Source organism: Armigeres subalbatus, chromosome 2 (genome assembly GCF_024139115.2).
Source record: "Armigeres subalbatus isolate Guangzhou_Male chromosome 2, GZ_Asu_2, whole genome shotgun sequence".
Lineage (NCBI taxonomy): Eukaryota > Metazoa > Arthropoda > Insecta > Diptera > Culicidae > Armigeres > Armigeres subalbatus.
Genome location: NC_085140.1, coordinates 253,973,204 through 253,987,650, shown reverse-complemented (window position 1 = coordinate 253,987,650; position 14,447 = coordinate 253,973,204). Strand labels below are relative to the sequence as shown.

The 14,447-nt window shown below is 42.8% G+C and overlaps 1 protein-coding gene across 1 annotated transcript; it reads left to right on the top strand.

Annotated features, from left to right (window-relative positions):
• The first annotated feature begins 3,361 nt into the window (after nucleotides 1-3,361).
• On the top strand, nucleotides 3,362-4,903 carry LOC134216192 (RNA-binding protein with serine-rich domain 1-A-like). The gene is made up of 3 exons (XM_062695145.1): nucleotides 3,362-3,520; nucleotides 3,575-3,691; nucleotides 3,852-4,903. Coding segments are annotated over exons 1-3 (924 nt in total). The 5' UTR covers nucleotides 3,362-3,518; the 3' UTR covers nucleotides 4,657-4,903.
• The last annotated feature ends 9,544 nt before the right edge of the window (nucleotides 4,904-14,447 follow it).

The following is a 14,447-nucleotide window of genomic DNA, read 5'->3' as shown; positions in this document are numbered from 1 at the left end:
CATTTCGTTTCGTAGTTGACAGTCATGCTCTTTCTGTCGCAGCAGGGTCGAATGCATGTTCGATGGAAATCTTCTGAGCGCTGAAGAATAACTCGGATTGTGATGGTTTTGTGGAAAGCATTTTATATGATGAAAAATAATGATGATAATTATTTATTCTCCACTTATTCAACATGAATTGTTTAAAAAACAGATGCTCACTAGAATTAACATGAAGTATTTAACTTAAACCTAGATTTAATAGAACAAATCGAATAAATTTTCAAAGTTCAAGGGCCAATGCGGAAGACAATTTAAAACGTAGGAATGGTTGTAAAACGAATATATGTGATGAATAAACATGATCTCATAAATTGTTTTAATTCTGCTCCTTGAATGGCTTAATATACTTTGGATTTCAACATTTTTCACGTGGGACAACTGTACGATTTGAATGGGATGTATATATAAAGTAGAATAACCTTAAATAAAACATGCATTGGTAATGCATTAATTCATCCAAAATCCAGTTTAAATTATATCACATTCACACGATTCGATTTTGTTAGAAGCTGTATCATTGATTGTCGAGTAGAACGCAATGGTTCAGTTTCCATTTTTGAAAAAAAATTAAATTGCTGAGTTGCCCTTCATACATGGAGATACTGGTGGAAATACATTTTAGTTCGATAATATTTCTTGAAAATTGGTCCAATCGTCCATTTTTTATTTATTTGTGAGAATTCCCAAAAGTATCTAAATTTTTCTATCAAATCTCCGTTCGATCATAGTACAGAATCAAAATACTTTTTAAACTTAAAAATAAATTGAGGAATAGTCTGATTCCCCGAAGAACGGCGCACCCAACTAATGAATGAAGCTTCGCTCATTATCCTTAATGAGAGCTTCAAATATTCTTCGAAAATTCCTTTTCATATTTTTTTTTATATTTTTTTTTCGTAGAAACTTTGTTCAGAAAAATGTTCAATTGTCGCCACACAAATGCTTGATTTCGCAAATTAAATTTTAAAACTCTCCTTGAATTCAACCCTGTATTAGCGTGCAAATGAGGAAAAATGGAAACGTCAAGATATATTATCTTGCTGCAGTCTGAACACCTCGTAATAATTGGATACCCTCTCACTTAACAAAGTCATAAATAGCCCAATCTGAATAGGCTATAAGAGTAAAATCAGCAGTGATTCAAATCGTTCGGGGCTGTCAGTTTGAATATGAATCTGAAACATTGAATTTCTCAGAGTAAAATCAGCAGTGATTCAAATCGTTCGGGGCTGTCAGTTTGAATATGAATCTGAAACATTGAATTTCTCAGCAGCTGTTCTAGATTCAGTTTTTATACCAGTCAACTGTCAAAAAAATAAAACTGGTATAACGCTCCGTTCTATTTTCTGCAGATTTGAACCACGATTGAATCACGAGATTCAAATATTTTTCAATTGTTTTGGTGTATGGATGCGTCATTTTATCTATGGATCAATCCACTTTGCAATTCCGACGCCTTTCTTGGCAGTAACATAATGATTTCAATTAATTGAAAATTTGAAAAACATTAATAGAACACTGCTGGGGAAACCAGCGAGTTTGTTCTATTTTGCTCCAGATGCAAACTAGAATAGTGGTCGAAAATTTAGAATCAAACTGAATCACTCCTGATTTCACCCTAAATTTTCCCAGCAGCTGTTCTAGATTCAGTTTTTATACCAGTCAACTGTCAAAAAAATAAAACTGGTATAACGCTCCGTTCTATTTTCTGCAGATTTGAACCACGATTGAATCACGAGATTCAAATATTTTTCAATTGTTTTGGTGTATGGATGCGTCATTTTATCTATGGATCAATCCACTTTGCAATTCCGACGCCTTTCTTGGCAGTAACATAATGATTTCAATTAATTGAAAATTTGAAAAACATTAATAGAACACTGCTGGGGAAACCAGCGAGTTTGTTCTATTTTGCTCCAGATGCAAACTAGAATAGTGGTCGAAAATTTAGAATCAAACTGAATCACTCTTGATTTCACCCTAACTATCTCAAGTTACGCACACTTAATACAAGAAAAGAACGCTTGCTTTAATTTTATCATTCAACCATATGGTTTTTAAGTGTATGTGTGGAATCACAATTATAATAAATTAGCTTCAAAGGATACAGGTTTATATCATAGCTACATTTAGTATTGTTACTATATCTGTTGATGACTAATCACAATTGATTATCATTTTCTTTCTAAATAAAATCAAACATGGATTATAAGAAAATGTAAAGAAACAATATGTTGAGAAATTATTGTATATGGTGTTGCAGATTTAAAATGGAGTATGGTATTGGTTCTAGACAAAGTTACAATCACATGTTGAGTCGATTATTATATAGTAACCATATAGCTTGATTCATATGAATAATAATTACAGTAATGCGGATGGTTTTTATTTATGCGGGAATGCATTCTAATGTATTTCTATGGTTTCATTTACAATATAATCTATTGCCAATTTAATGTTATCAATAGTAGTGTTACAATAAATTGTATTGTTATTCTACTATATTTTTTATTCGGGATTACCTTCGTATTCGCGAATTGGAATATAGCAGCCCCGTGGCAAGAGATGCTTCTCAGCGTAGCGAACATCTTTATGAATATGTCCAGCATACATTTTGAAAAGCACTTCTCCCGAATCGTTCCTTTATAACCAACTGGATTTTATTCAAAATATTGTTGGCTACACTTTTTCAATTTGTTCAAAAATAATACCGGCATGAAAATATAACCCTAAAACATCTTTCAGCACACCATTTATTTCATTTCAATTTCACTAATGAATGTTGTTCGATTTGTATCCCCGGACCGTTTCAACTGTGATGCCCAACACAGTATAAACAATAATAATATATTTTGTTTGATTCGGAGCGGGAGAACAAGTTACGAAAAATGATTTCGTGTAGCGCTTGATTTCACCTGTAGATTCTCTCCAATTCGTAAGTTTATTATATTTTATCATCAAATAACATAATTGCTATGGTCAAAGATGTAAATCTTGCAAATTATTTTGAAAACAATTTTTAGATTTAACCAAAACAAATAGTAAACAAAACACATGATGTTTATTTTCGTACAATAACAACGGACGGTAATGAGCTACCGTCCGTGGACATGGTGGCTATTGTCAAACCCCTTGTGATAGTATAGGACGCCAGGGGGTGGAATATAGTTTTAGCACATCAGACTTTAATCTTTTTATCATTTTGATTTTTATCCGTGTAAAAATCATGGCAGGTTTTGAAATGTTTGTCTAGAAATATAGTTTTCATGAACGGGTGTATACAAGGCTGCGTACTTTATTCAGCGTCCATCAACGAAAGAAAACGAAAAGAGAACGAATCTGACGTTGTTTGACAACCGCAAGAAATCGAAGTGTGAGCATTTTTTCCTATTTTCCACCATTGCCGGAAAATTTTCCTCTAATTTGCAGAAAAAGGCGTAGAATTTTGCATTCTTAGCAATTCTCAATAAGTGAAAATGTAAGTAACTGTGGTAGCTTTACAATTCCGATAACAAAACGATATTTTCCGCAGGGCTCGCTCGAAGAATCGATCCGAATCAGCCGACTCGGACAAGGCTGAGAAAAAACAGCGCGGCCGCGAAAAGGAACGTAAGAAGCGTAATTCGAGCAGCAGCGACAGCAGTGGAAGGTAAAACAAGCGGGTGTTTGATTTTTTAAATGTTACTAAACATTTTTAACAAAGCTAGAGTAATCCGTATTCGTATATCTACCTAGAGTTAAAATGTTTTTCGCTTAAGTTGTAGATATCCAATAAGTGTTTTCTTCCATACCTTGTTATGTTTTTTTAGTTCCTCGGACAGTAGCTCATCTCGCAGCAGTTCGGGATCCCGGTCGAGCTCATCGAGCAGCAGTTCTTCGTCGTCAAGCTCCTCATCTTCATCGAGCAGTGGAGCCGAGCGGTCCCGCGCCAAGCGCAAAACCGTGAGCAGATCTCGTTCACGTAGTGCCAGTCCGGCAAAGGAAACTGCCAAGGAAGTGAAGGCACCCAGACCGAAATCCAAGGAACGTAATGATCGTCGCAGCACGGAACGCGACAATGACAAAGAGAACAAACAAGCAAAGGCAACATCCCCGGAAAGAGGTGCTGTCAAGGACGGACGCAGTCGTAGATCTCGTTCGGGATCATCTAAAAGGCGAAGGAAGGAACGCTCGGTAACACCGAAAGCCACGAGAATACACGTGGGCCGATTGACGAGGAACGTTACGAAGGATCATGTTACGGAAATCTTCGGCACTTTCGGAGAGATACGCTCTGTAGATTTCCCGGTGGATCGTTTCCAGTTATTTGGGCGCGGTTTCTGTTACATTGATTATGCCAACTCGGACGGGGCAGAGAATGCCATTAAGCATATGGCCGGAGGACAAATCGATGGCCAAGAAGTTACGGCCACTGCTATTCTGGTCCCAAAAAGTCGTCCCCCAATGCGGCGTCCGTCGCCGATAATGCGGAACAATCGACCGCCACCGCGTTGGCGTGGATCACCCAGACGCTATCAGCGTAGATCTCCGATAAGGCGCAGCCCAAGACGCAGACGCTCTCGCAGCCCGGTCAGGCGACGCCGCCACAGTAACAGTTCTGATAGTTCCCGTTAGAGGCGTCTTGGGATGCGGATTATTTACCGGAATCATTGTGTGAGCACAGTCTGGTTTGTGAGTGTGTTGAAATCACTAACGTGAGAAAATAATTGAACTTTCTTAGATGGGTAAGCGATCCAACAAAATATGTCACTAAAGCAGGAGAAAAATCTGTCACACATTTGTAGTAATTCTATTGATTTAAGAACACATTAATGTATGGAAACATTTGATTTAATAAAGAATACTTAAATTCAAGCTAAAACCTTCATTGCTGAATACCTATTAGAGGTTAATTCATTTTGTTAAGGGGAACATTCCTAACGCAAAAGGCCCTCCTGGTTATGCCTTTTTGTATAAAGTCTGAACATTCATATGCAACGTCTTTTAGACACTGTCCGCTCCTTGGAATTCTCTCCGATGCGAACAAAGTGTGCTATCTCAAGGTCACCGAAGGTTGGTGCATTGGCGGATAGCGGATTCAGAACAGAACGATGCCACTTTCTGGTAATGTTGGTTATTGAGCTGTGAAAAAAAAGAAGAAGACGTAAGCTCGAATCGATGCAGCTCTTCGCACTGGGGACTTGGTGGTGTTAAGGATTTTACGACTGTGTTGAGCAGCGACGTCATCAATTCGGGAAAAATGCCTGTTCTTCAACTTCAGCATAATCAACGTACATAGCCCATACACTGGAAGCACTGATGATGATAAGGATGCATTCTACGCGCAGCTCGAACGTGAGTACGACAGTTGCCCAAGCCACGACGTTACAATCATCATAGGAGATTTGAAAGCTCAGGTTGGCCAGGAGGAGTTCAGACCGACTATTGGAATGTTCAGCGCCCACCGAATGACAAACTAAAACATGAGTAGCACCTACTTCCAACACAGACTCTAGTTATGGTACACTTGGAGATCAAAACACGAATCACAAATCGACCACGCTTTGATGGATGGACGGCACTTCTCCGACATTATCGACGTCAGGAACCATTGTGGCGCTAACATCGATTACGATCACTCTCTAGCGATGATTAAACTGTGCCCGAAGCTATCCACCATCAACAATTTATTTGTTTATTTGTTTACAGCATCAACAGGCTCTGTGTGGCCCCAATGATGGTCTTAAAATATAAAGTACATTTAGAAATCACAATCAATTCATAAGTCACAGAAGTAAAATTGCTATCTAGGAGTGTTAAAAAAAGTCAAAAACCTCCGACGTAACATATTACGCGATAAATGGAAGTCAAACAATGTTGCAACTCTGTTGAATACGCGTTGCAAGCCACTGATTGCCCCATGTAGTCCGTAATTCGTCCTTTGCAGTGGTGGTCCAAGCATTCCGCTATTGCGGAGTGTCCTTGGTCGAACATTCAAATCTATCTGCTCCAGAAAACCTTTGCAGTCGATTCGTCTCTGTATTATATCGGCGATCGTCATCGCCAGGGTGGTATCTCTCTTAGCACGAAGAAGTTCCAGATCGATCAACTGGCATCGACTCTCATAGCTCGGTAGGCAAAACGGATGAAGGGCAACTTCCGAAGTGCAAATCGCAGGAACGGAGACGAGCCAGCCTCGGGCTGAAAGTCTCCTTAATAAAGACACAAAAAAAATCGCAGGAACCGACGTTGGACCGATTCGATACGTTCAGCGCCATTGTTGTACCAAACTGCAGAGCAGTACTCTAGGGTGCAACGCACAAGAGAACAGTAGATGGCTTTCAATAAATGTCGGAAAAATTCTTGGCAATCCTAAATATTAGTCCCAATGTCTTAGAAGCTTTATTGACAGCGTACGAGATGTGCTGCTTAAGGTCACTCCTCACGGAATCTAAGTTTCAAAGTGCTCGCGTTTTCGATGACTAGATGGCTTTCGATGACTAGATGGACGTCATTGAAGTAGAGCAGGAATATTAGTGGCCCAAGATGGCTTCCTTGCGGTATTCCAGATGTTGCTTGGAAATTATTCGATTCGCAGTCAGTCGCCATCATTTGTCGGCCAGTCAAGTATGAGCGGAACTAGCACAATGAATCACTACCGATGCCGTACCTATATGACAGCGAGTTCGAACAGCTTAGAAACGGCGCTTTATGACGTGATTCCTCGGTAATTGTCTACGTTACGTTTGCTACCTTTCTTGAGCACCGGGAACATGTGAGCGATTTTCCAGCAAGATGGAAATATTCCACTAGACAGTGACAAATGAAAAATATCATGAAGAGGGCCAAGCAAACAAGAAATTTTGTTTTTTGAGGAAAGCAGACAGAATACCGTCAGGTCCTGGATTATAGGACGACTTGAGTTTTGTTGCGGCTCTAGATATAGCTTAAACGTCGACATCTAACACGCCTAATGTTTGGTTGCTTAATGGAACGTTGCTAGCTGCGAGTCTAACTTGGTCAGCACTAATACGCTCATCGCTGAAGACACTGGCAAATTTTTCAGCGAATAGCCCACAGAGCTCCGATGGGGTAGACGCTGTTTCACCGTTGTACTGCATTGAAGATGGCAGACCAGATTCTTTGCGCTGTTTGTTGATGTAACTCCAAAAAGATTTCGGCCGCTGCTTGAACTTACGCTCAATACTGTGCTGGTAACGCAAAAAGTTCTGACGTTTGACACGCTGGTATTCATGGATGAGCCTCAAGTACTGATCTCGCAGTGGTAATGTTCGATATTTGGTGAATTGCCTCGGAGCAGCTCTCTTAACTATCTTCAGTTTTCGTAATCCGCTTGTCTGCCAGGGAGGTCGCGAAATGTTATTCAGAATTCTCTTTGGAACGTGCCTATCGATGACGTACAACATGACATGTGAGTAGGCTAGAGCAGCTTCATCCACATCATGCGTATTCAGAACGTTTTCCCAATCGATACTCGATAATACATCTGTAATACTTAAGTGATCGGCTTTCTTAAAATCGTATGACACGGGCCCAGTACATTCGATGAAGTCGTGTACATGACTGTACTCGATGCTGATAAGTAGTGGAGTGTGATGAGCAGCATTTTAGACCAGTGCGCACACACTTAATTTTTTTTACCGGGATCTCAGCAAAAATCAGCAAATAATTTGCCGAAAATCAGCTAACAAACGCTATTTTTGCCGGAATATCAGTTATTTATTTTGCTGGCGCACGGCTGTGCGGATTTTTGCCGAGTTGCAGAAATAAAAACTGAATGTGCAAGGTGCTGGCAAGATGAGCGGTGCATTGTCCTGTCTGCTTACAAAGCATAGGTCCAAAGTGCGACCATTTCCATTCACAATGTCGTTAATTTGGCTAAGGGTGGATGAGCTGTAGTTATCCAAAAGGCTGACAGTGCCAACATGCAGGATCGAATGTTCTGGATCAGGGTAAAGGAAACCGCTGTGGGACTGCTTCCAAAAGACACCAGTCATGTTGAAATCGCTCAGGACAAGCACTTCGTCAGTCGGAGTGGCCGTTTCTAAGGCGGCGAAGACTGACTCGCAGTGAGTATCGATGAGTTGTATGTCACGGACCAGATCAGAAGGGATATATAACGAGCACAGGAACAGTCTTCGGTCACCCATGTTCGAGACTCCTCCAAGAATCGCTTTCAACTGGTTTTGCTTTGATTCCGGAACGCACGGCAATCAAGACACCGCCACCAGTAGACTTCCTGCTGTTGTGTTGATTCCGATCGCAACGAAATACTTCGTAATCGTGACCAAACATTTGGCTGGAAACCGGAGTCGAGCCATGTCTCTGTTATTGATAGAAATGTAACGTCTAAACAGGTACAGTGATTAGCAACGAATGAGTTTATTAATGTACAAAAATACAAAGCTCACTGAGTTGGTATTTGTATAACACCTAAAATCTTCCGGTCTTCATTCAGTTTCGGTCCAGGTAACGCTTTCGTCAGGATATCTGCTGCTTGTAGATTGGAAGCCACATGTTCTAGTTTTATCGCCTTCAATTCAATTTGTTCACGAACGAAATGGTGTCTGATATCGATGTGCTTTGTTCTCGCCGAATAACCCATCTCTTTCTCAGCCAAACAGATCGAGCTTTTGTTATCACACTTTATGACCAAGGCATCGTCGATGTTGTACAGCTCACGAAGAAATCCTCTCCACCAGACGGCTTCTTGAGTAATTGTTGAAAGAGCCATGTACTCTGCTTCAGTGGTCGATAGAGCCACCGTGGCTTGTCTCTTGGAACTCCATGAAACAGCTCCGCCACTTTGGAGAAGCACATATCCGCTTACCGACCGTCTCGTTTCTGGATCGTTTGCCCAATCAGCATCGCTGTATCCGAAAAACGTCGAATCTGCCTCCCGTCTGTACGTTAGCTTGCACTGTTTGGTACCTCGGAGATATCGTAAAATTCTTTTGGCTGCTGTCCAATGCGGAAGCCCTGGATCACTGCAAAACGAACTGATGAACTGCAAACGTGACTGATATCCGGCCTGGTGTACTGTGTGATAAGTTGAAGACGTTCAATCAGCCCACAAAATGGTACCCGCTTTATCTTCTCTCTCTCTCCCTTATTTTGAGGGCTCATCGTCTTCAGTAATCGCTGGTTCACATCCAGCGGAGTCGATACCGGGTTGCAATCACTCATATTAAACTTCTCGAGTAGCTCATCGATGTATCGTTCTTGATCGATCGAAATTGTGCAATTTGCCATGGTGACTCGCAACCCCAGAATCTGCTTTGCTGGCCCTAAGTCCTTCATCTGGAATTCGGCACACAACTGACGCTTCACATCGTCGACCAACCCTTGGTCGATGGAGAACAAAAGAAAGTCGTCGACGTATACTGCTATGATGATGATTTTATTGTTGGTCACCTTGTGGTATACACACGTATCGAACGTTGAACGCATCATTCCCATTTGTTCAGTTTCTTATCCAGTTTGATATTCCAAACTCTGCTTGCCTGCTTAAGCCCGTACAAAGCTTTCTTCAATCGGCAAACTTTCTTTGACGCCGTCTTGCACTGGAATCCCTCAGGTTGTTCCATAAATATCTCCTCGTCGTCCAGATCGCCTTGGAGAAATGCTGTCACAGCGTCCATTTGGTAAACGATGAGGTTCAATTGCGCGGCCAGCGCAAGCAGATGACGAATCGTGGCAAAACGAACAACAGGCGAGTAAGTTTCGCTGTAGTCCACTCCTTTCACCTGTGAGTAACCCTTTATCACCAGTCTTGCCTTGTATCGGTCGATAGTGCCGTCCGGGTTGGTTTTGATCTTGAATACCCATTTATTTTTCAAAGCCTTCCGTCCCTTTGGAAGATCCACAAGACACCATGTCTCGTTGGCACACAATGCGTGGTATTCGGATTCCATTGCTTCAATCCATCGATCACGATCCTCTCGTTCTAACGCTTCTTTCACTGTTTCAGGGTCCTTGGTTATCTGTGGAATAAATTCCGGCGAGAGATAGTTGCCTTGGATTGGGCGCTCCCAATCACTGTGCACAGTATCATGTTGCATTTCAACAGCTACTTCTTTTGAATGTGACGGGAGCGCGGTGCTATCCAAGCTCTCGAACAACAAATTACGTCCCCCATGGCTGCGTTGGCACTGTGAAATTGCGAAAACTTGAGGCAAGATACTGTATGTAACTTTAAAATCATCATACTTGCCTGGAAATCGGCGCTCCCTCCCGCTGCGCCTCATCTTAGGTTGTTGAGAAAAATGCGACGGGAGCGCAAGCGGCTGTTGCGAGTCTAGTGACTCTTCTAGTACACTACCCGCCGGCGAACAGTAATTCTCCCTTTCAGTGCGGCTTGCACCTTTATCGTAGTCGACTCCTCCATGGTGATCACCATCCATGATTTCTGGCTGATCAGTTTCCCAGAAAATCATTGGTTTATCGGTTTCTTCCGCAATCGATACCTTCGATCGCGAGCACTCATCAAGAATCACCACATCACGGCTCTCAAAAACTTGCTTGCTTTCAGGGTTGTACATTCGATAGGCCTTAGAACACTCCGAATAGCCAATCAGAATGCATGGTATTGACTTGGGGTCCCACTTCGCACGCTTGACCTTCGGAACATATGACATTGCTCTTGCTCCAAAGACACGTAGATTTGATAAGTCCGGTTTTCTTCCCGTAAATTTCTCAAAGGGGGTCATCGGGATGCCCTTCGTCGGCGAACGATTGATGAGGTAGACAGCTGTCGATGCTGCTTCTGCCCAAAACCGTTTGTCCATCTTTCCTTCGAACAGTAGACATCTAGCTCGCTCCTGAATCGTCCGGTTCATGCGTTCAGCTAGCCCGTTTTGCTCCGGATTGTGAGGCACTGTTGTCTCGTGACGAATGCCATGCGTTTTGAGAAATTCGACAACATGTTTACCAACATACTCTCCGCCGTTGTCAGTCCGCAGGCACTTCAATTTTCTTCCGGTCTGGGTTTCGGAATAGGTCTTGAACTCCTTGAACGCTTCAAACACGTCCTTCTTGGATTTCAGAAAATAGACGAAAGTCATTCGACTGGCATCATCGATAAAGGTGACGAAATACTTGTTCCCGCCAAGCGAAGGCTTCTCCATTGCTCCGCACACGTCCGAGTGAATCACCTCGAGGACCTCTCTCGCTTTGGGCCCGCTGGACTTGAATGGTGACCGTTGATGCTTCCCTTCGACACATGGAACACAGGTTGACATCTTTCCATTCAAAGTTTCCATTCCTATCACCATGGCAGGTAATCGCTTAACGCTGTCTACGTTTAAGTGGCCCAACCGTTGATGCCAAAGCTCCAGATTGGTGGCAGGACGTGCCACACATGCACTTGATTGACCAACCTGATTCAGTTATATGGAAATGCTAATATCATCTTCCAAACTTGGACGTACATGATCATGATAGCATTAGAGGCGAAAGTATAGAATTGATAGTTCCGTTAGGATACGGCAGGCATGAAGAATGTTTTTTATAGAAGTCGATTTGAAAGCGAGCGGAGGGCAATATTTGTGATGGCACATATCGCACGACCTTCCTTCTGCAAAACTTCTGTATAAAGGGGGGGGGGGAAGAATATCAGTGTGGAAGCTGATATATCTCCACTGGCAAAAGGAAGGTGGTTTGACTTGCTCATATGCCATCGCGTGCGGAAGGATTTGCTATCGACGAGTACTGTCTCCAAATTTCTAATATGACATCAGCATTTAGTCGAATAGGATTTTTATTGCACAGTTCTGTTTTCTCATTGCGTCCGTCTCGTCGCAACCAACTTGGCTGCCTCGGAGAGAACAAAGCAGAGAAAGGCACTGCTGCTGTACCGTCGACCAATAACAGCTGAATTGATGGATGCCCGACGGATGGTCGACGGTACAGCAGCAGTGCCTTTCTCTGCTTTGTTCTCTCCGAGGCAGCCAAGTTGGTTGCGACGAGACGGACGCAATGAGAAAACAGAACTGTGCAATAAAAATCCTATTCGACTAAATGCTGATGTCATATTAGAAATTTGGAGACAGTACTCGTCGATAGCAAATCCTTCCGCACGCGATGGCATATGAGCAAGTCAAACCACCTTCCTTTTGCCAGTGGAGATATATCAGCTTCCACACTGATATTCTTCCCTCCCCTTCATACGGGAGCTATGGCAGAAGGAAGGTCGTGCGATATGTGCCATCACAAATATTGCCTCCGCTCGCTTTCAAATCGACTTCTATAAAAACATTCTTCATGCCTGCCGTATCCTAACGGAACTATCAATTCTATACTTTCGCCTCTAATGCTATCATGATCATGTACGTCCAAGTTTGGAAGATGATATTAGCATTTCCATATCATTGTAAATCGTTTAACTTCACGTAGAAGTAACACACACGAAATCATTAATTTACTGATTCAGTTGGTATAAGCCATCCTTCTCACGCCCCGTAGCAATAACTTCTCCCGTAGACTCGTGTTTGACTTCACACACATCTTTGGTGAAATTGATGCAATAGCCTTTCTGACAGATGCGACTTACAGATAGAAGGTTCACTGCAAGGTCTGGAACACATAAAACGTTAGTGACATCTAGGCTACAGCACTCACCATCCACTTCAGCGTTTAGTTCGACATTGCCTACGGCCACAACCGCTATCTCGGATGCGTCTGCCACGTAGATAGACTGCGACACCTGCTTTGCGCCTACAAGAGCAGCCTTGTCCCTACACATATGGTTTCCAGCTCCAGAATCTAGTATCCATTCTACTACTGATCCATTCTGCTTCTTACATGCCAGCAGTGCCTTCTTCTTCGCGCCTCGGAAATTCTTTTCGTTCCTGAAACTCTGTTTCTGTGGGCATTCCGACGCGTAGTGCCCAAGTTTCTCGCACTTGAAACATTTCATGTTTGATTTGTTCTTTTTCTTGACCACTTGTTTCGGACACGACGTTGCCAGTACTCCACTTGATCCGCCAGCTCTAGAACCAGACTCGATCGACACGTCCTGCAGAATCTTCGATTTTACCCAATCTGCCGTCCACTTGACTCCTGACGCGTCCATGCCCATTACCATTGGCTCATATGTTTTCGGTAGTCCCATCATGAGAATCAACGACATCCACTCGTCGTCGAGCGGGAAACCAATTTCTTGAAGTTTTTGGCTCGTTGTCAAAATTTCGTCAACATACTCTTCAACGGATGAGCAGGCTTCAAGCTCCAATCTTATCAGCTTCCGCAGCAGGCTAATTTTCATGTACTTCCCGCTGTCCTGGAACGCCGTTCGGAGACTTGTCCAAGCTTGTTTGGCTGTTCGAGCGTTCTGAACCAGACTGTAATTGTACCTTTCGATACTCAGGCAAATCGTCGCTAAGGCACGGTCCGAGAGGTCGTCACTGATCTGAAAGTTGTCCGGAGAATTAATGGCACGCCAGGTTCCTTCCTTTATCATTACCATTCGCATTCCGAACGCCCACGCCGCATAGTCTTTCAGCTTCTCCAGAGATTGATGGGACACGCTGTTGAATGGAACTCTCTGCTCGCACACTCTTGCTTGCTGACTTCCTCCACCGTCCACATTCCTCTGGCTGCCAGAACCGTTGACTTGAGCAGAATCACGAACATTTTCAATCGCAACGTCGTCTTGAGGTGGTAATACTCCATCTCCTGTTCTTCTTACGGACATGTTTCAGAAAAAAAACTTCTTGATAAAAATTTTCACTTTCGGCTTGTTATCGGCCGGTTGCTAGGGGCTATCCTGGGCTCATAACCACATAGAAATGAAACTTCTGAACAGGTACGGTGATTAGCAACGAATGATTTTATTTATATACAGAAATACAACGCTATGATAACAGTTATTACTATAACGCCAAAGCAGAAACTGCAAATAGCGTGGCGGTGGTCGGTCGATGCTGGTGTTCAGACCACCTACGTTTTGATAGTAGATGGCAATGTCTGTTGCTTTCTCATCGCAGTTGTACACTGGAATTTGAGACACTCTTAGGCGTTGATCAGTACCTCGGTGCGACCTAGAGCGACTGAAGCGACCATATGTCGCCAATATATGCGCAGCGTTTCCGGAAGAGAGTGAGAGCTCTATGTGGCCCTCTTGAGGACTGTTGGAGTACAGTTAAAGCAGCTAAACGACGCAGCGTAGAGCAACGTCGGATATGCAGGACGAAGTCGACGGAACGATTGGTATACGACGTATACCGACGGAGAGTAAAGACAAATTCTGGGAGGTACAATTTTCAACAAATCCAATCAATTTGTTGGTTTTGTGGATGATCGGCCGACTATTTGAAAAGGTGGCAGAACCGTTGTACACCCGCCTCGAACGTGAGGCAACACAAGTTGGACTGGTGGTGAATGCGTCACTCCTGTTCGAACCAATC

Bases quoted from the DNA above. Each gene is read 5' to 3' on its own strand.
- LOC134216192 (XM_062695145.1), top strand. The intron at 3,692-3,851 runs GTAAAACAAGCG...ATGTTTTTTTAG, and splicing joins AGCAGCGACAGCAGTGGAAG to TTCCTCGGACAGTAGCTCAT.